Source organism: Pinus tabuliformis, chromosome 2_1, assembly GCF_031772625.1.
Source record: "Pinus tabuliformis cultivar Carrire ecotype Pingquan chromosome 2_1, CPIR1, whole genome shotgun sequence".
NCBI classification, from domain to species: domain Eukaryota; kingdom Viridiplantae; phylum Streptophyta; class Pinopsida; order Pinales; family Pinaceae; genus Pinus; species Pinus tabuliformis.
Window position 1 is genome coordinate 895,677,758 of NC_142299.1, and position 23,270 is coordinate 895,701,027.

Sequence of the window (23,270 nt, forward strand, 5' to 3'; positions counted from 1 at the left end):
GGGAGTCCTGAAAAAAAAGAAATGGGAGTCCTGGAAGATTTTTTTAATAACCTATCTAACATATTTATAGAATATAAAAATATAACTTGTTTAATATATGACGTCATTCTATGTGCAATATATGACGGCAAAATATGGATTTTTGCTCTATTCACTCGCTTTGACTTGCTTGTTATGGAATGACACTTCAAAATCTAACCCAACAGCATTATAGTAATTTATGGTTGAGTTAGTGCTCATTTTTAAACATTATATTCAATCTAAACCTATTACGTAGAATCGTTTAATCAAGCTAACAAATATTTTGTCAACGTGTAGAAATGTATCCACACATTACATAGCACCAATCAAAAAGCGGAGATAAAGCAAAGGACCTAAAAGTATGCTCAAAACATTGAAAGGATATTCTTTTACGCCCCCCAAATAATACATTTTATTTCATCTAACAAAATGAAAACCAATTTCATTACAGTATCTATGGATTTAGACATGAAATTGTCATGCAAAAATTCCGTTTCCAATGCCTAAAACAAGCCTTGCGTGGGCAACAAAGTTCTAAGAAACATACGAGACTTGCATCCGAGAAAAATATACTCACTGTGCACATCGCAAAACCTTAGCAGAGTCAAGTTGCCGTCCCCTACAGCAAACTTTGATCCAATATTTTCTTTTAACACTAGAATAAAAGACCTAATAGACTGCAAATCTTTAACCAAATATCAAGTGGCTACTAGAAAACAGCCCACAACATTCCCCAACTTCTTCCCCTTGACCCCCTTGTTATCCGTCAAGCCTAAACAGATTCATGGCTATCATAAAATAATAGTCCTTTCCGAACCTTACATAGGAAAGCTTAACTCCCTCCAATTTTTTAATCATTGGTTAAGATCGAATTGCTATTTAAACATAGGATTAAAATTGATAAAGAATGCATCTTCATCCCATAATTTCAATTTGAGATGATTAATGACAACGATTTACAAATTGCCTTAATACAAACGTTTTCTACATTCTACAGCACCACAGTAGCATGCCATTTTCTTAATTTTCCCTTCTGAATCAACGACACTGTCAAGACTATATCCATAGTCATATGTAAGCTCCTGACAGAACACACACAGGGATTTAAAGTTAAACTTGAAAAGGAAACGCTTCAATACAATCGAGCAACTACCAATCTAACAAGAACGAATTACAAATCTTTAAATATCATGAATCATGCTTATACCTGTAGGGGCGGAATGTTATCAGCTGCAAATAGCATAACTCGTGCAAGCTTGGGATCATGGTGGGAACTCAATACACATTGTACGAAGAGATTTGGATCACAACTATGATTGATGAATCTGGCTACACCACCAGCAGTTCCTGCGTCGATACAAAATTCGGGTTGTCCATCTCCTTTCTTATCATCAAGCTTCTCATTGTCATGCTTCGATACATCTCCTAAACGTCTCTGAAAAATAATCATAAACGAGTTTGCATGAGGGAACGACCCCAAGGTTCACCTTTAAACTTAGAAGTTCGGAAAACATAAACCATTCTAAATATTATTTCAAATATCAACATGGGCTCAGTCCTAGAAGGTAATTGAAAACCGAATATTAATATCCATATGGCCGCACATCATCCCAACCAATCTGAATCAAGTTGTTGGCATCAGAAGCCGAGGCGAGAAAGTTAATTTCGATTGAACAGAAATGCACCAAGATCATGGGAAGTTTATGGTTTCCAAAAGCTATACGAATTGTTATATTATACATCCAATAGTCCAATACAATTTACAAATACTTACAATATTTCCCACAAAGAAAACCCACAAAGAAAAGGGCATTGAATTGATGAACAGATTGAATACATGTTCCTAACCAACCGAGAAGTCCTCTACGCACCGCAGTCTGGAAACGGTTTCAACTTTGGCATGTGCAGCATACCCTTACAACATAAAGATTGCACCATTACAATGCTGTTACCCAAGTTAGTTACATGCAGTTCGAAGTGGGGCACAGCATGATATCATGGAGAATATTTCTTTCAGTGGTGAATGGCTGACGAGCTTCCTAAAGTCAACTAACTGATCTAACCTATGCCAATTTCAACATGGTGGAATTGGAGGACGGCAAAGATTACTTCTCCTCACATGGGTGTTGTACCAGGGAGAGAGAAGCATGGTATATAATCTAAACTCCAACTTTGGGCTTTTTGACCGGAATACATACTTTAGACAACCTCTCACGAGCATAGAAAAGCATAAGGAAGCATTGCTAACAAAGATAATCACAAAATACAGTGGTACATCTAATTAATATTGTATTTTTAAAGGAAAAATTTAAGGATGGCAATTTATCTTCAATTTTATAAACTTTGGCAAATCTTGTTGCTCCTAATATGAAAATTGTAAAGTATTTGGTGATATTTTCATAAAAATATTCAAATTTCCAATGATTTTTTATACATTGAAATCAGAATCAGTAATACCAAAAGACATGCCTCTTATACTAATCATCATCATCATAATCATTATAGGGTCCTCTAATTTATATTGAGAAGTTATCCGACCACCCTAAATTAATATTTTTTGGAAACTTGTGATTATTGAACACTTTGTGTGAATTTTTATCACAGGATTGAATTGCACTGACAATTATGGGTCTTCAGAGCATAAGTTTGTTGTTTTTGTTCCGAGTGAAATGGATATGCAGACTGATTGAATTGTCTGCTCTTGTGATTCGAATGTCGATAAGGAGTCCTTATGATCATATCTCCCATAAACCTATTTGAGGCAATTTCTTAGTTTACTGGAGGTATCTTACTTCCTTCAAGTACGGAAGTCACTTGATTAATTGTTGTATCTTCACTTGAAATTTTCGTTGTTTGAACTACAACATCTAAATATGTTTTTACTTCAACTGATTTGACCTCTTCTTCAATTGTGATATTGAGGAGATCAATATTCATTTCTTTTCAAAAAAGTTGTTCTAACTTCTCTTTTAGTGACTTTTTATCATTCTTAAGCTTCTTTATTTGCGTAAATAAGCATTGATTGTGATTTTTTAGATGTGAAAGTTCTTCGTTTTCGGAATTGTTGACTTTATTCTGTGTCATTTTCCTCATCTTTTAAACTTTTAATTTGTTCTAATATATTTTTATTAAGGTTCTTCAAGCATAAATTTTCTTCTTCTTGTTGTAATAGGGGCTTCTTGCGTTCTTTCTTGGTGACTTTAGCCTTCTTAACTTGTGCCAACAATTTTCCATTGTGGTTCATGTAGCAAGAAATGTCTTCGTCCTTTATTATTACTTTGTTATAATGCATATCTTCAAGAACTTTATATTTATGTCGTGATGCCTTCTTGTTTCACTGAAGTTTCGCTATTTTGTCTTCTAAAATTTTTATTTGTGAACTCTTGATCTTCCAACTGTGATTTCTCGGTACACTCGATTACATCCTTTTAGGAGCGGTGTGTCTTGCAAGTTGGATTATATTTTCTTCAAACCTTTATTAAAATCTGCATATTGTTGTTCAAGTGTCACCAATAATTGTTTTATCCCTTCATGAAACTTTATATCTCCTTCTAATCACTACTTTTGTGTATCACTTTGATATTCAACTAAAGTAAATGTTTTGTAACATTTTTCACAAATGACATTTTGATTTCTGAACAACTCTTGGCAATTAGAATATTTTTCTAAACAAAAAGGACATTTAAAAAAAAAGCCAAGGCATCTCTTTGTTTTTTCTTGACTTCTTTCTTTCACCTTAAAATTATGGTTTTTCCTTGTAAATCCTTTCCTTATATATCTTAATATATATGTTAAGCACATTTAAATACCTTTCCCTTTTTTAATTCTTCAATTTCCTTTTTATTTTCCTATAAGATGTTCTCTTTTTTATTTCATTTCTTTTATTTTTTTAATATTATTTAGAAATGTTTTTTATATACTTATTTTTTTAATATAATATATAATATTTTTTCCTAATTATATATAATATATGATTCATAGATTTAATATATGTTTACCTTATTCATACAAACATGACTTCGGGGCATGTTGTATGGCACAACTACAACAGTGGTTCAGCAGGTGCTAATAGAACTTTTAACAAGGGGTCGCTGAGACGAGAAGTGGGAATTCGAGCAACGACATATCGAGGTTGGTGATGACCACTGACAGGGGTTGCCAACAGCAGTGAGAAAGATGGTGGCGGTTGCTGCTATGGAGGCGATAGCTGTTGGTGATGGAAGGCGGCAACAAATAAGAATGGCAGTTTTAGCAATCCTGATGCTAGGGAAACAGTGGCATTGTCGTGTCAATGGAAACTCTGTCAACAGGACAACAAAGCTAGCTCTGGAAACATCGGTGTGGTCGTGTCGGCAGCGGCATAATTGTTGGTGATGGAAAGCCGCAACAAAGAGGAATGGTAGTGTTGGCAATCCTGATGCTAGGGAAACAGTGGCATTGTCGTGTCGATGGAAATTGTGTCAGCGGGACAACAAAGCTAGCTCTAGAAACACCGGTGTGGTCGTGTCGACAGCGGCGCTATCAGCAAGACAGCTAAGTCAGCTCTAGCGGCAATTGTGGTGTTTTGCTTTTCTTGTTTTTTCTCGTTTTTGTATCTCTATTTATTGTGCTCATATATATATATATATCTTTTATTTAATATTTTTTATGTCCAAAGGTCTAACGGTAAAATGGAGAATCTCCAGTACTGTGTAGTGAAACGCTTCAATCACAACGACAAAGAATTGATGGCCAAAGGTCAAATTAGACTAGCTTTGTGGAGCAGTTAAGAGGTCAAACGATTGAACAGATTTGATACCAAATGTTATGAATAAAGTTCTTATACGTAGCAAAATACTCAAAAGATTTTAAATATGTAAATATTCATTATAGAACAAGTGATATTTATATAGAAATGTTGAATGTACAAAAGATATGAGATGATGGTATCATTACAAATGAGGGCTCACTTATATACCTCAGCAGGTGCCCCTTCAAGAACAGTCATGTCTTTAGAGACATGTCTTTTCTATACTAATCACTAATTAATCATTATTATAATTGTTATCATATATATATATATAGTCTCTATAAAATATTTGCTATTTTTAAAGTAAAATAATTTTATACCATAAAATTTGGTGAATCGTTTTTTAGAAAAAAAATGGAAATTGAGGAATCTTTTTTTCAAAAAACGTGAAAAATTAGTCCACCTGCAAATATCAGCCCCTAAAATTTTCCCTTAAAGAGTGATTATTAGTGTCACAAACCTATACAACGCTTAGTGTTCCATTACACATTATACAAATAATTTAATTAACATGAAGAAAGTTCTCCCAAACTTACTACGTAAAACTAAATTTGGTAATACAAAAAGTCCTTGTCATGGTCTAGAATCCAAACATTTTTACCATTGTGCCTCCAAAGTGGAATTCAAATGAGAAATTATTGTTACCAAACGCTAGGAAATAGAACATCAAGTAGAATGGTTAATAATATTACCTGTCTCCCATCAATTCCCTTCATTGTTTGTAGACAATCAATTTCAAAGATGAAATTGTTTTCCAAGACGCTATCTAGGTCATCTGTCCGCATAAGAATGCCTGTGTACTCACAGACTGGAGCCCCGGCAGGAATAGAATCCCAAGATCTCACAGCCCAACCTTTATTCGAAGTTAGAAACACCTGTAATAATCATAGACACAAGCGTTTATTTTGAATTCAATTAATGACCTGCCCAACATTTATATATGTGCTCAAAAGTAGGTGCATGCATTTTGGTTAAAGTTGTCATGCCCACATGAAATTTTGTTTTAGGGTTAGCATTAAGCCTTTTAGTTTTAAGCAAAAGCAAACTTCTCTAGTCACAATACAAATCTAACAACCTCAAGGCGGTATTTAAGCCCTTGCTGAGAAGTACGATTAACACAAGTGGGCCCACAACCACAATTTGGACCACATTCAAAAACAACATCCTTTGCTTCGACCAACCTGCAACACCATTCAAGTTGAAAGAAAAAGTTTAGTTCAAAGCAAAAGAAAGCATACTTAAGAAAGACAGACTATTGTGATCTAGAAAGTATATCATGTAAAATATCATTTAAACAAATCAGGCTATGCTTCAAGACCTAAGAACTAACAAAATAACTTCCCTTCAAAAAGAATTATAAATAAATTAGAACAGGTAGTTCCATACAAATCTGAATGGCACAAACATCAAATAAAAAGGCAGCTAGAAATTATTCAAATATTAAACCATCAATTGGTGCAAAAATAACTAAAACTACGAAAAGAAAGGACGTCAAACAACAAATTATAAATCTAAGGGAATTAAGAAATGAGCATGTATCTTAAACAGCCTGCAATAGAATTGAACAAGTGATGGATTAGCATTATGAATATTTTTCTTCTATTTTATAGCCATTTTCAAAATAAGAGAATCTTAGAAAGGTTGTAAAAAGAAGTGACTTTATAATATTTAATGGAAGATTTTGAACAAATGTTAAAATTAATGGCGCATAACTTATACTTCAAGAAAAAGGAAAGGAAAAGGAAGAAGCTCTCGCAGCTCACATAAGGAGAGGAAAAGGAAGAGGAACATTGGAAAGTTTGATAAAAAGTATACAAGTAGAAGACTCAAGTACAAGTACAAGTAAAAGATAAAGGTCAAGTTCTTCATTTGTCATGATTTTGGACATTATGCCTCCTAGTGTTCTGAGAAGAAAAGGAAGGAAAAGTACCATACATCAACAACTAATGTTGATGATGATGGTGATGAACATCCACCTCGGAAGAAGTACCAAGTTCCTGAGACTCTCCTACAGATCTGTCAGAGAGGAAGTTGACAATTCCTTACACTCCTCAAATCAAGAGATAAGTACTTTATATTTTTCCTCCCTTGATCATTATTATTACTTTTAATTTTTAATCAACATCTTGCCCTTGTATTTTGCTTGGTTATGATTTTTTTTCCTTCTTTTCCATGGCCTCCTGAATGGGGAAAGGAAGAACAGGTCCATTGTGGAGGCTGCCAAGGCGATGATTCACGCATCAGATGGCAGCATACAAGCAAGTTTTGTGGCAAGAGGGTTCTCCTAGAAAGAGGGAGTGGACTATGAGGAGATTTTTGCTCCAGTCGCTAGATGGTCAGGTTCTTGTATGGCCTAAGGGCTCAAGCATAGACTCAACAAAAAGTGATTGATGTTCGAAAGTAATGATTGTACAGATTGTTAGGACATTCAGGACTGTGCCAATGCCAGATGATCAGAAGAGCTTCCAATTCCCAAGAAGCAGAGAGTCAGGCAGAATGGAAGGAGCAACATTTCAAGAGGATGTCATGCGCTGAGATTGTCAAACAAGATGCTCAGAGACGTGAGGTCTCTAGGAGCTATATGCCTTCTATGAGGGGACCATGTTAGAAAATAAAGTATGTTTCACTGATAGAGGAAGCAGAAATGGCAGAAGGACTTGCTTATGTGACAAAGGGAGCAGCCTAGATTACCACAGAAAGATTTGCTACAGTTTTAAAAGGAGTTGATCTCAGAAGTTTGAGATGAAGTATCTTGGCTTGACATGTTATTTCTTGGGATTGGAGGTGTGGCAGAGACTTGATGAGATCTTCCTCGGACAAAGGAAGTACAATGTTCATATTTTGACGACATTCAATATGATGGCTTGCAAGTCTGTGGCTACACCTATGGTGACCAATCTGAGGAAGCTAGGTGATTCCACTTCATATTCAAATTTGTTGGATCCCAAAATGTACAAGGATTTAATAAGATCCTTAATGTACCTGGTTAACACCAGCCCAGATATTTGCTTCGAAATAAAGCCCCTTGAGCTAGTATATATTCAAGTCGAGGCAGATGCATTGGACTCCAACAAAGCATGTGTTGAGGTACCTGTGTGGTATAGTTGGGTATTGTTTGAGATATATCTCAAGTGCTCAACTGAGGCTGCAAGGATATATAGATTCAAATTGAGCAGGGAGTGAAAAGGACAGAAAGAGCACCTCAGGAGTGTGGCTTCAACATGGGACTAGCTATCCTAATTTAGCAGAAGCAAACTTCAATTGCACTAAGTACACCAGAATCCAAGTATACCGTAGCTAGTGCCACAAGACAAGATCCAATGTGGCTTCAAAAGCTATTTGCAAGGTTGTTTGATCAAGTTAAAACACATTGAGATAAAATATCACTTCATCTAAGACAAGGTGTAGAGAGGAGCAATGAAGCTCCAATAGGTATCCACATACGAACAAATTGTTGAATTTCTCACCAAGCCTCTATCTAGAGCTAAGTTTGTATACTACAAAGACAAGCTTGGTGTGATGCAGAATGTCTCCCTCATTGAGAGGTGTTGAAAATTGTAACTAGGTTCGGTCTTCATTATGATGTAATTGTAATCATGACATTGTAATTTTTTATAAAGAAAGAAATTTTATTTTATTTTGGAATATGGGTTTCATACTCAGGTTTGCATCAAAAGCATGTTATTCATGCTTTTAGGTCTTCTAGGTCTTTCTAAGATAAAGAATAAATATTGGTCATGTGTCATAATCCCATTTCATTGTAATGAAGGAAAATATTTATTTTATCATGTAAAAGCCATGGATAAACCCAAGACCAAGTCAACCTAAGGGAGGGCTATTCGTCCTTCAAGAAAGGCTATAAATAGAAGGGAGCTCGACCTCATTTGGAGACACACAAGCTAGTTCGATCTGCAATAGTGAAGAGGGAAAAAAAAAACATTTGGAGGACGAAGAAGAGGAGCAAAAACCGAAGTTTGTCGAGGGTTATGTTTCGCTCTATCTCGTTAGGGTTTGTGTAGCTACCAACTACAAGAGGACGAAATTCTAGAGCAGTTGCTAGGGGTCGAAATTCTGTTGTTGGGGTCGAAGTTGGGTTGCAATATCGAAGTTTAGAAGTTGTTCGGAAGCAAATCTTTCTATGGGATACTTGGGTCTTGGAGGGTTTGTTTGGTCTTTGGGTCTTGGGAGTCTCTTTTGTAAGCAAATTCTAAAGAAGAAGAGAATCATTTTTCGGGTTATCCATTGGCTAGGTGTCTATATCTTGTGTATTTTGTCTTTTTGTGATCTTGTTTTCTGGTAATTGCTTGATGAACATAAACAAAGAAGTAATAAAAGAACATCTAACATCACAAGTAATTATCAAGCTAAGGAAAATAAGTTGTAATTATCAAGTATCCAAATTTTCTAACAAGAGGGAGTGTTGATGTCTTCACCAGTGTTTTAAAACTCCGACTCCGACTCCGACTCGGCCGAGGGTCGACTCCGACTCGGTATCGACTCGGCTGGCTTGATTTCAATGACTCGGTCGTTGTAAAAAATATATTAAATATTTATTTTTTATAAAAACACATAATTTTAAAAAAATTTATTCATGTTTCCAAACACAGCATTAGAATATAGATAGAAGACAACATATTATCAAAGTAGGCTCATGAATATATCCATTATATCAAAATGGCACCCAGTGCATTATCCAATACATACACGATGATGATATAGAGATCAAAACAAAAACAAATAACCAAGGAGGCTATAAATGGCCTCTACAACAAAACTTTGTGACCAGTACTACTGGCTACTGCTAGAGTTGCCAACATCATCTGGCTCAGTGTTACTTGGGAGCGAGAGCGAAAGTGGGGAGCAAGAGCGAAAACGGGAGCGGGAGCGACATTTTCAGAAGCTCCTGGTTTGGGAGCGAATCCTGGAGAAGTTCGACAACCAATGTCACTAACATTAAGGTACAAAGAGGGATTGGTGCTCTTGGTTAAATAAGAGTTCCATACCCTAGTACAGGACAAAATTCAATGGAAACATTGCAATCCTCCAATCCTGAAATCCTGAAAAACTGATAAGTCTGCTGAATTTTGAATGAAATCTAAAATTCTACTTTCTCCATATGAAATCCAATGAGGCCGGAACCACTCTCAAACATCCTGAGTCATTTCATGGTAATGTTAAAAATTTAAGTAAAAGGATGAAAATGAAGATTAAGGAGAATGTCACTTTTACTTTAAGAATTTAACATTACCATGAAATTTGAGTAGCATATCAATACTAGGAGAGGTGAATGGACCCCAAATAGCACTTAACCAATTTAGAAAACACCTTGGAGAGTCCCCAACAATCAGCTAAATGTTAAAAAGTTCAAAAAAATTAGAAAAATGGTTGTTTTTTGGGGGGACTGGCTAGATTTAATGACTCGGCCGAGTAGATGTGGAAACGGCCGGGTTGACCGAGTCATGACTGACTCGGCCGAGTCATGCAATAACTCGGCCGAGTCAGTCATGACTCGGCCTCCCGAACTGGTTTTTCTGCCGGGTCATAAAATTCTTCAATGACTCGGATCAACTCGGCCGTTTCGGATTCGATTCGGCCGAATTTTAAAACTATGGTCTTCACAAGATCAAGCAAACCATCTCCTCGAGAGCCACGCTGATTTGGCTAAGTCATGTTGATTTGACCAGGCGAGATGGATACATTCACCTGAGTACCCATGTTGATTTGGTTGGGTCATGCTAATTTGACCAAGGGTGAATGGCCTAGGGCAAAGGCGGGATTGGGCAGATCCTCTCCTCAGAAGGCATGAAGGACTTTGGCTGAGTCATGTTAATTTAACCAAAGGAGATTGATGTAATTCAGTGGAGAAGCCATGAAGGACTTTGTCTAGGCCATGATGATTTAGCCAATGTGAATCATCTAGGAGTAGATTCTCTTCTTAGAAGCCATGAAGGACTTTGACCAGGTCATGTTGATTTGACCAGAGGAGATTGATACATTTACCTAAGCAACCATGTTGATTTGGCGAGGGGTGAATGACACACGATATTCACATTGTCTACTCCAAGATGGAGTGATCTATAGATGTGCATGTGAGGAGTTGCATTGCCTACTCCATGACAGAGTAATCTATATACGTATATGTGAAATGACACTACATCAACATAGAAAGCTCATGAACATTTTCTTGTGGAAGAGTAATTTCAACTAAGGACAAATATGTTGCAGCGAAGGAGAATACCTCCCTCGCAAACAAGAATGTTGATTTATGTGTAACTTCGAGAGGTATTCCCACGTGCCTAAGTCAGCCTAGAATAATTATGGAGAATTAAAATAAAAATTTGATGTTTGAATGACAATACAACCCAGAAAAGTCAAGTCAGCCCAGGAGGGTGAAGGGGCATGTCCCTTGGGTTATTTAACCCCACTTGACTAGAATAAATAGATGATGTGACCTCTCATTTTCACCACCGAGCAAGTGTGAATTTCTTCACTCTCTTCATCATTTTCTAATCCACTTGACAATAGCATGTGTGGATAAAGGACAAGTTTGACCGATTTGACCGAGCTAACCAAGCTGAGTTTACATTTTGTTTGATCAAGTTTGACGTGTTATTTGACATGTGATTTGATTGAGTTGTTTGTCCAAGTTTTGAACAGAGAACAAACCAAGATTGATCGCACATGTAAAGGGTTGACCATGGGGTTTGACAATAGATTTGACTATAGAAGTTGCCCACAAATCTGAGTTGACTACAAGAGTTGACCATAGGTCGCAGGTTGATCAACACAAATTTTGACTAGTTTTGACCAATCATGACTTGCTGAAGATTGACCAAGTTTGACTGGTATTTTGACTTGCATATTGGCACAGATTTCTAAACAAATTGGATTTGTAAACCTTACTATAGAATAATTTCTCCTAAGAAAAGTTGTTGAGTTTTCTCCCAAGATTGGGTTCCTCAGGGTCAAATTTCTTGTCTCTATTGTGCATGGTCGTCTCTCTATGATCTATATTGTGTTTGTTGCATTTATTATTGATATTTTTTGATGTGTAATCATTTAGTGATAGTAGTGGAATAAACACTAGTTGGAAGTCAGAAAATCATATTCTATTGTTCATCTTGTAGAAAATTTTGACATAATATAATATACAAAACCCTAGAGTCTTAAGCAATTTGATATGAGACATCATACTATTAATTGAAGTTAGAGATGAAAGGATTCTGCTAAATTTAGAAGTGTGCTAATTTGGCAATGGGCTCCACAGGTGAAGCTAAGGCGCAGCTATACTTTCACTTAATTTTGACTTAGGAAAAATATTTCCTATAGTCGAAAATAGTAAATCGATCTCAACAACTCAACTTGAGTTAACGAACCAGTTCGACTTGGGTTGATGGGCCACTTTGATTTTATAAAAATGGAACGGTGAAAACTTGGCTAATAAGATCATTATGCAATAGAGATTTATGTGTTTTAGCTCAGGGAGAAGAGGCTCCAGGTCAACGTGTTAGGCCAGAGAGACAAAGGTCAAATAGCCTTACAAATTTCTTCAGCCAACGTGCTCACTTTCTAAGGCCAAGTCAACCTGCACAAGAGGGCCTAATAACTCGGAGTTTGTACAGTTGCGTCTACAAAGGTTGAGTTAGTTAGAAAGATGTAGAACAGTGTGTTGAGAGGCAACGAATTGAAGGAGAGTTTTTCTCAATGTTTGTAATAAATTTTCTGAGATTTTTGTTGAGCAGAATAATAACAAAACACACAAGTTGGCATGTTTTCGCTAGTTAGGGTTCTCGAGGAGAGGATAAAGAGAATCCCAGAAGCAAGCATAGGAAATAGGAACTCCCGGGCGGACAAGGGCAAGTAATTTATGGTGTATGGTTTTATTGTGTGCTTGTATCTTCGTGAATTTTTTTCAAGGGGTATTGCAGTTAGTTGACAAAGAAAGGTATGCCATTTCATATAAAGATGGGAGATGATGGTATGTACCTAGTATTGGGTGTAGGTACTATCATGTTTGAGAAGGAATCTAGGAATCCTCTTTACCTTAGAGATTTCATCTATGTACCAAGGTTGACGAAAAAACTTGTTTTAGTCTCAAACATGGCAAACAAAGGTTATGAGGTTATTTTCAACAGGGGAAAGGCTTTCCTCAAGCGCTTAAATTTTGGAGCCATGAAGCAAATCTGAGTTAGGGTGAAGAACCTCTACAAGTTACATTTTAGACAAAAGCATCCTTGAGCAGCGAAGATATCAGTGCACATAGATGTGACCTTGGAGAACTTTGGCATAGGAGTATGGGCCACGTACACCATGGAGCGTTGAAGATTTTGAGGGAGATTGCCACAAGGATACCACAGTACAATGTAGATTAGCATGACGTATGCAAGGATTGCACACTTGGAAAATATGCCAATGGCTACCTATGTTTCTTTGGGTAGAGGCATGCAACACTACAGTCGTTTTGCAGAATAAGAGTCTACATAGGGTGCTAGGCAGAGTCACAACAAAGGCAGAAGGGCCAAGAACATCTTCAAGTTGGTACATTCGGATGTAGGCGGACCATTTTCCTCTCCAATCTTGATGGGATACAGATACTATGTCACCTTCATTGATGACCACTCACGAAAGATCAAGTCTTTTCGAAGTTTGTGGAATTCAAATCCTTGGTGTAGAACCAAATTGATATGAGGATCAAGGAATTGAGGTTAGACAATGGTGGGGAAGTACATCACCAACGCCTTCAAGGACTTGCGTGCCAAGGAGGGCATTGGGAGAGAGCTCACTGCACCTCATAACCCTTAGCAAAATGGGGTGGTTGAGTGCAAGAACTACAGCTTTGTTGGAACACCCATTGCTCTATTCCATGACCAAGGGCTACCTATGTTTCTTTGGGCATAAGGCATGCAACACTACAATCCTTTTGCAAAACAAGAGTCTATATAGGGTGTTAGGCAGAGTCACAACAGAGGCAGCAGGGCCAAGAGCATCTTGGAATTGGTACATTCGGATGTAGGTGAACCATCTTCCTCTCCAATCCTAATGGGATACAGATACTATGCCACCTTCACTGATGACCACTCACAAAAGATCACGTCTTCTCGAAGTTCGTGGAATTCAAATCCTTGGTGGAGAACCAAATTTATATGCGGATCAAGGCATTGAGGTCAAACAATGGTGGGGGAGTACATCACCAATGCCTTCAAGGAATTGTGTGCCAAGGAAGGCATCGGAAGAGAACTCATTGCACCTCATAACCCTTAGCAAAATGGGGTGGTTGAATGCAAGAACTGGAGCATTGTTGGAGCACCCATGGTTATCTTCCATGACCAAGGTCTACCTATGTTTCTTTGGGCAGAGGCATGCAACACTGTATTCTTTTTGCAAAACAAGAGTCTACATAGGGTGTTATGCAAAGTCACACCAGAGAAGGCTTTCACAAGCAAGAAGCATGATTTGTCTCACTTCCAAATCTTTGGCAGCCTTGTTTACTACCATGTGTCTTCTGATAATTGGAAGAAGCTAGAGCCCACAACAAAGAAGGGCGTTTTTGTGGCCTACAGTAAGAAATCTAAGGCATACAAGGTGTATATTCTAGTACTCAAGAAGACAGTGATCAGACGTGATGTAAAGTTCAAGGAAGGAAGGGGTCTCAAGAAGTCCTTAGAGCATGAGCACAATGCAACACAGGAGGAGGAGGAGGAGGCTCGGCCAAATTCTCAAGCTTCATCACAACGAGTTGTTAAACAAGTCGACCAGCACGCAATTGAGGAGAAAGCGCATGAACAAGAGGAGAGAGTAGAGTTAGAAGGGTTCACCCAACCAGTGACTCCCAATGCAGGGAGAGGATGAGTTAGGTGGGCAGATTAGTTGATTAGGGAGGCTCATGAAAGAGTTGGAGCCACCCAGCGCCACATTCCAACAGAGTAAACAACGATAGAGATATATCAGATACATGCCACTTATGACTGAGGTGATAGACTCATAGCCTTCTTTTTATGAGACGTTCGCACTAGTGGCTCGATATTCGTCCATTAGGACAATTCTGGTGATTGCAATGCAAATGGGGTGGAAGATCCACCAAATGGACGTGAGGATCGCCTTCCTTGACGGAGTTGTTGAGGAATAGATACATGTTGAGCAGCTTGAGGGGTTTGAAATTTTCAATAGAGACACACATGTGCAAGCTATAAGAGCTCTTTATGGTCTTAAGAAGGCACCGAGGACATGGTATGCCCAAATAGACATCTACCTTCTCAGATTAGGCTTCACAAAGAGTGAAGCTAACCCTAACCTGTACTATATTGTGTTTGAAGGCTAGGCTCTCATTCTTGTGTTATATGTTGATGATTTGATATTGACAAGGGTGAGGATCCCATCCTTGTCTGCAAGAGAGATGTTGCAAAAGAGTTTGAGATGAAGGATATAAGGCTTATGCATTATTTCCTTGGATTGGAGATTTGGCAAGGTGATGGGGAGATTATCTTGGGAGAAGCAAGCATGCGCAGGAGATTCTCAAGAGATTCTACATGTAGGATTGCAGGCCCATGACCAAGCCTGTAGTCACAAAATGGAAGAAGTTGGATGCTACCAAATGTGAACAAATGGATCCCACTCTTTATAGGCAGCTCATTGGGTCGTTGATGTATCTTGTAATAGATGACCAAACATTTGTTTTGCAACTAACCAATTAAGCCAATTCATGGTTGAACCGACCAGAGTGCATTGGGTTTTTGTTAAGCATGTTTTGAGGTATCTCGGCGGCATAGCAGATTTTAGGTTGTTGTACAAACATGACGATGGTGTGTGCCTTCAGGGATTCACAGATGCAAATTGGGCAAGAATATTTTATGACAAGACTTTAATGAGAGTGAGAAGTATCCATTAAGAAAGAGACAGAAGGAGAGAGAGAGTTATGATGTGCTATGTGAGACATAGAGGTATGAAGTGATTAAGTGATGAAGGTAAGGTGACTTGAAGTTCCTTTTAATAATAATAATGCCATAGTATCATAAAGATAATAAAACAGATAATAATAATATTAATGATTAAGTCAAAATTGAACTAATAAGAATGATTAATAAGTTAAGTGCTTTTACAACATTGTACTTGATTACCAATTGATGCAAGGTGGAGCTACCAATTTTCAACAGTTCACTGGGTAGCTGGCAAACATGTGTTCAGGTCCTCTAAGGTAGAGTAGAGTATGGGTTGAGTTAGATTCAGCAAGATAGAGTGAGGTTGGAGGGGTATACCGATGCAAATTACGCAAATAGTACAACATACGGAAAGAGCACTTTCGGATGCAGTTTCAGTCTAGGATCAAGAGCGGTGTCTTGGTTCAGCAAGGAACAAAAGTCCATTGCGCTTAGTTTTGCCGAGGTTGTGTACATGGTGGTTGCTAGTTTCGCATCCTATGAGGCCATTTGCCTTCGAAAACTTCTTATTGGGATTTTTGATCAAGAATTCGCGCTGGTTGTCATTCACTGTGACACTCAAAGCTACATCAAGCTCTCTAGGAATCCAGTGTTCATGACAAGTCAAATCACATTCAAACTAGGTACCACTTCATCAGAGATTGCGTACTGAAGGGGACAATGAAGCTACAATACATTCCTACAGACAAACAAGTAACAGAGATCTTGACCAACGCCTTTATGAAGAGAAAAATTGTATTCTTCGAGGATAAGTTGGGTGTTGTGCAGAACACCTTCCTTGATAACAACGAGTGTTGAATTTAGAGCTTGGAAAGTGGTTCTGCATACGTCATGTGCCATGACATGTAGCTAGTCACCTCAAATAACTCTTACAACAATTATTTAATTAGTTCCCTAAGTTAGGACTTTAGATAGCAGTTTAATTTAATTATTTGACTTGTTGGGCACCTTTTTGGAAATGGTAAAAGGGTTAATGACATATTAAGTAGTAGCCCTTGATCTCAGACATATTAAGTAGTAGCCCTTGATCTCACTGATGAAATCTCAGCCATCCATCTCTTTGAAGAATAAGGTTAAGGACTTTATGAAGGGAGTTTGAGTTGTTGAGAAGATCATTCAATTGGCGGACTTGGGTATTTAGTTGGAAATAACTTTTTGACAATCAAAGCAGCAAAGTGTAAGTTGAGACACTGAGGCAACATACAAGGCAAGATCAGATTAGTGAGCAAGTCAAACAAAGGGGGACATACAACCACGAGTTTCCTGAGCCATATAGGCAAAAATTTGTTAGCCAATGATGTTGATTTGTTGGGCTATAAGGTTGGGTTGCACAATGTTGCGTAGGGGTTGATTTCACTTAGAATTGTAGGGACAAATTGTTGTAGCAAATTTCTATTGTAAAGATCTATTATAAACTAAATTTTTGAAGTTGAATCAACACCCACCATTTGCTAGTTTTCCCCACACTGGGGCTTCCACGATATATTTGTGTCATTCTTTTATATGTGTTTGCCTTTGTGAGTTTTGCTTCTGTTGTTTATGCTAGTTTTGAACCCAAAGAATTTATTATTAATGTTAAACACACATGAAATTATAAACAGTAAATAAGATAAAATGTTGAATTCATATTATTCACAATGATATACATTTATATACATTATCTAATAACCCTTGGTTTTCATATTCCAAGTGGTGTCTTGGACTACATTGACTGTTCACATTCCACAAATAAAAACCTTAACGGATTAGATGTCCAACACACCCCCTTCCCCCCACCCCAAATCCAAAGGGGTATATATGAGTCTAACAAGAGAGCTCTAATACAAATATGCAAAATATGCATGGCAACAATTAGTTGATTGTGCTCTCTGAAATTATGGTATAGGTGGGAGAACTCAAGGTCTCAACCGGTGGTGTTTTAAGGATGACCACCAACACTAGAACGCTTAGTGCAGTTCCTGAAATAGTTCCAAATCTAGCTAGAAGTTGAAGTCTTCTGCTAGAGGAAATGCTCCCTAATGCTTTGAAAGGTGGCTTTTAAGGAATGCCACAAACCCAAAAGAGACGGGAGACCATTGTGGTCTCAACCAACTCTAGAACAATTCAAAATCTACCTAGAAGTTGAAGGCTTCTGCTAGTGGAAGTGTTCCCTGATATTCTTGAAAAGGGAGACCATTGAGGTCTCAACCTGTGGTGGTTTAAGGCCACCAACCAAAGGCATGTTCATGGGGAATTGCTCTGATTTTGTCTACAACCCTGAATCTGTGTATGGCCGACTGTAGCTCTGGGCTCAGGCAACAAGTTCAGTGTTTGGATCAGGGTTGCTTGATGTATCTTTGAAGCTTGTATAACCATCAATTCCCCTTGTTAGATACAAGGTGAGAAGATGAAAAAATATCAACTACAAGACACGTTAATACTTGAAAACAAATTTTGTAGTATGAACAAAATATCTTTTTCATTGTTGAAACCCATTGCCAAGAAGCAACACATCTAAGGTGATTCTTCGTTCTTGCAAGAGGCTTGTTTCTGAAGCATTTGTTTGAATGATGAGTGTGCTTACCACAATACTCACATGGGTAAAGATCAAAACGGTGATCTTTCACATGGCCAACTCTGTCACAATGTTGGCATCTAACAATCTGCTATGAATGTGGAGGAGTGAGATTTGGAACAGGTGAATATGAACCGTCCTAAAAAAAACCCAACACTTTCAAACTAAATGGGCTTGGATTATTCTAGAATAGGAAAGGACACGTCCATGTTATATCCAAGACCGATTGTGTACCTATTGTTGACAAGCTCTTCCCAAAATCGAATGATGGCTTGGGAAGTGCAACCTAAACTTTTGCATCTTTATGCAAGTTTGCTCCTGAGATGGGCTTAGTGATCTGATCAATTTCTAGTTGTTGATGGAAGTCAACTTCAGACTCAAAAAGGGGATTGTTTTGAACAAGAACAAGTTCATAATGATGTCTCTTTTGTTCTAACTCATCCCAATGGAACTGAAATTCAAGCTGCAAAAATTCAATCTTTTTGTGTGCATCTTGTAGGCATATTTGAATATTATCAACAAGAGTGGTTTTGATTATTTTCACTGTATCATGAACGGTGGACTGTATCAGAGTCTTCAATAACTCTAATAGTTTGTGAATTTTGGCCATTTTCTCAACAACCCAAACTCTACAGATGAAGGTGTCAACTTCTGCAAAATAATGCACCGACAATAAAATAATCAATGAAATAAATGACTAACAAATTTAGGATATTGCTTTGAAAAATCTACAATTCTCTTGCTTGGATACAAGATAGAAGTCATGGTCGAAAATGATTTTGAATAGATCAACGTTCCTCCCTTGTTCAAAGTGAAGTACTCAAATGTTTTTGGCCCAAAATTTAGAAAATATAGAATTTAGAAAAGGTTGCCATGGCGTTTTCTCTTCAAGGATAATCACCCATCTCCTCCCTGCGCAAACCCTATCACTTTCCTGCCAGGAGATTCCAATAGGTACAACTATGAACTGACCCCAATAGAAATAAAACCTTGTCAAAGTTGTTGAGCAGAGACCAAACAATATTGAAATCACGTCGCAATGGAGCTTTAGAAAATCAAAAACTAGATCTGAATGTCTCAAATGGAAGAAATTTTACCATAACAACAGACATGGCATCTAACAATCTGCTATGAATGTGGAGCAAGATTTGGAATAGGTGAATATGAACTGTCCTATAAAAACCCAACACTTTGAAACTGAATGGGCTTGGAGTATTCTGGAATATGGAAGGAGGCATCCATGTTATATCCAAGACCAATTTCATACCTGTTGTTGACAAACTCTTCCCAAAGTCGAATGATGGACTTGGGAAGTGCAACCTGAACTTCTGCATATTTATGCAAGTCTGCTCCTAAGATGGACTTAATGATCTGATCAATTTCTAGTAGTTGATGGAAGTCAACTTCAGACTGAAAAAGGGGATTGTTTTGAACAAAAACAAGTTCATAATGATGTCTCTTTTGTTGTAACTCATCTCAATGGAACTGAAATTCAAGCTGCAAAAATTCAATCTTTTTGTGTGCATCTTGTAGGCATATTTGAATATTATCAACAAGAGTGGTTTTGATTATTTTCACTGTATCATGAACAATAAACTGTATTAGAGTCTTCAATAACTCAAATAGTTTATGAATTTTGGCCATTTTCTCAACAACCCAAACACTATAGACGAAGGTGTCAACTTCTGCAAAAAATGCGCCGATAATAAAATAATCAATGAAATAAATGACTAACAACTTTGGGATTATGCTTTGAAAAATCTACAATTCTCTTGCTTGGATACCAGATAGAAGTCATGGTCGAAAATGATTTCAAATAGATCAATGTTCCTCCCTTGTTCAAAGTGAAGTGCTCAAAGGTTGTTGGCCCAGAATTTAGAAAATATAGAGCAATTTACAATTTAGAAAAGGTTGCCATGGCGTTTTCTCCTCAAGGACAATCACCCATCTCCTCCCTACGCAAACCCTATCACTTTCTTGCCAGGAGATTCCAGTAGGTACAGCTATGAACTGACCCCCAAGAGAAATAAAACCCTATCAAAGTTGTTGAGCAAAGACCAAACAATATTTAAATCGCGTCACAATGGAGCTTTAGCAAATCAAAAACTGGATCCAAACATCTCAAATGGAAGAAATTTTACCATAAGGACAGACATGGCACCAAGACTTGTAGGTTTCCAAAGCTTTTTCACATTCCAAATTTCACTGTTTATTTCATGAACAATCAAGAAGGGCCTTCATACATGTGGTACTTAATGCCCAAATAATCAAAATTCAAAAATATTAAATACAGATCTAATGTACCCACTAAAGCACACAACTCAAAATTTCTCCCCATAGTCGTGTATAATTGCAACAGCTTGAATCTTAAACTAATTGAATTATAAAATATAATTTTAAATTGTCTCATACCTTTCTACTTTTCATGGCATCAACTCGCACTATATATAATATGATTGTCATGTTTAAATAAGTCGATTGGAAAGAGGGTAAATGAGTGGAAGAACGTGTTGTCAGCCCTGCAGAAAATGCTCGCAGCGCTCCAGCGATATAACAACAGTATTACAGTGCACTAGATCATTAGATGGGGCCTTCTTGGCCAGCTTCACAATGTCGCGCGGTCCGCCCAGTAAATTTTAGCAAATAAAATGTGTGGGATTTGATAAGATGGTTATGTTGGAAGAAAGATGAGCATATGGTATCTGGTGTTGTTGATATTGGTTTGCTCAGGCATGCAGTGATCATTGATTAGAGGAAGCATAAGAATAATGGGGTGGAGTCGACGTTTTGGATGTGGAGAGAGAATTGAAGGCTGAAGTGAAAACTTCTTGATAAACAGAAATATATGTATAAATATCTTATTAAAAATGAATTGACAAATGATGATTGTTACATTGGGGTTTCCTGGCTTATATATCGCCATGGGCACCCTTCGGGGAAAGGGCATGATCTTATGATCGTGCCCTTTCGTCTACTTTAACCTAAAATTAAATAATAAACCTAAAACTAACAAATAATTTTTTTTACATAACATTGCCTTCCTCTCGAAAGAATGCTTTGTCCTCAAAGCATACGTAATGACAGATGTTGTTGACAAAATGCTTCATTTTCCAAAGAAGCTTCTTCTTCGGGTAAGTCCTTCCACTTGATTAGATATTCATTGATAGTACGATATCGAAGCTTTCTTTCTCTAGTAGACAAAATACCTTCTGGTTCTAGAATGAATCTTCCCTCATCATCTAAGGATGGAAGCGTTGTTTGCGTTGTTTGATTGTTACCGCCCTTTTAATGCAAGACACGTGGAAGACGTTATGAACATGACTTGTCTCTGGAAGGCTTAAACCATACGCAACTTGGCTAATCTTTTTGTTGATCTGATAAGGTCCATAAAACTTTGGTGCCAATTTGTTTTTTCCTTTCTGTTTTAAGGATAATTGTTTGTATGGTTGGAGCTTAACAAATACCCATTCTCCAACTTCAAACTCTCTTTCGGTTCTGTTACGGTCTGCTTGTTGCTTCATATGATTCCTTGCATTATTCAGGTTTTCTTTTAATATTTGGACGATTTTTTGGGTTTCTTCTAGTTGATCTTTAACAACAGGTAGATTTGTCTAGACAATAGCTAGATCCTTCCATTTCGGGGGTTCATACCCATATAAATCTTGAAACGGCGTCATTCTTGCTGATGTATGATAAGTGGAATTATACCACCACTCAACAAGATGTAACCATTGAGCCCACTTATTTTGTTTTTCTGTAGTGTAGCAACGTAGGTAGCCCTCCAAACATTTATTGACAACCTCTGTTTGGCCATCTGTTTGAGGGTGATAAGTGAAACTCATAGTTAGGTAGGTCCCTATATGGCTGAACAATTCCTTCCAGAAATTACCTTTGAACTTGGCATCTCTATCACTCACAATGACTTTCAGAAAACCGTGTAACTTATATATATTTTTGCAAAATATTTCAGCGATTTCTTTCGCCGAGTATGACTTCTTTATTGCCATAAAGTGAGCATATTTGGTGAGTCTGTCGACTACTATGAAAATCTTGTCCTTGCCTTCAGATATTGGTAATCCTTCGATAAAGTCCATCAAGATTTCTTCCCATTTCTAATTTGGAATGTTTAAAGGGTGAAGTAATCCTGGTGTCATAATATTTTCACTTTTATTCCTTTGACATGTGTCACATTCTTCTACATACTTCTGAATATCACGATTCATTCCCTTCCAAAAGAAGGATTGACGTGCATTGTAGTAAGTCTTAAAGAATCCTACATGTCCAGCTAACGGTGAGTCATGTGATTCCTTGAGTATCTTAAACTTAAACTTGGAATTTGTATTGAGATAGATTCTTCCTTTGTACCATAGGATATCATTCTTCCACTCAAATTTTGAGTTGTTGGGAAGGTTATTGATTATTGCTGTTATTTTTGGATCCTTGGCATACTCACTTCGAATTTCGTTAAGCCACTCAAGGACAACAACTAAAATTGCAAGTAGTGTTGGTTCTTCATCTTTCCTGGATAGGGCATCTGCTACTACATTGTCTTTACCTCTGTTATGTAGTATTTCCAAGTCAAAAGCGGCTATTTTTTCAATCCATTTTTGTTGTTCTTCGAAAAGTGTTTTTTGTTGAAGGAGATGTTGGAGACTGTTGTGGTCTGTTCAAATAGAAAACTTACTTCCCAAAAGATATTGCCTCCACTTAGCTAGTGCGTGCATGATAGCGAGCATTTCTTTGTTGTATGTGGATTTGAGGCATTCTCTTTTGTTGAGCTTCCTAGTTTCAAAAGCTATCGGATGTCCTTGTTGCATTAATACTGCACCTATACCGAATCCAGAAGCATCACACTCAATGATAAGTGGTTTAGAAAAATCTGGTGTTGCTAATACAGGAGCATTAGACATAATTTCCTTTAATTTTTCAAAACACCTTCCTGCTTCCTCATCCCATAGAAACGAATTCTTCC

The 23,270-nt window shown here is 37.4% G+C and overlaps 1 protein-coding gene across 1 annotated transcript in view; it reads right to left on the reverse strand.

The window, feature by feature from the left end:
- Nucleotides 1-553: 553 nt before the first annotated feature.
- The window catches only part of SUVH4 (histone-lysine N-methyltransferase, H3 lysine-9 specific SUVH4-like protein), a 98,736-nt gene continuing 76,019 nt past the window's right edge, over nucleotides 554-23,270 (reverse strand). The window contains exons 12-15 of the mRNA XM_089403486.1: nucleotides 5,886-5,991; nucleotides 5,503-5,685; nucleotides 1,229-1,456; nucleotides 554-1,103 (exon numbers count right to left, since the gene is read on the reverse strand). Coding sequence (XP_089259612.1) covers nucleotides 990-1,103; nucleotides 1,229-1,456; nucleotides 5,503-5,685; nucleotides 5,886-5,991 — 631 coding nt within the window. The 3' untranslated portion in view covers nucleotides 554-989. The remainder of the gene's footprint in view (nucleotides 1,104-1,228; nucleotides 1,457-5,502; nucleotides 5,686-5,885; nucleotides 5,992-23,270) is intronic.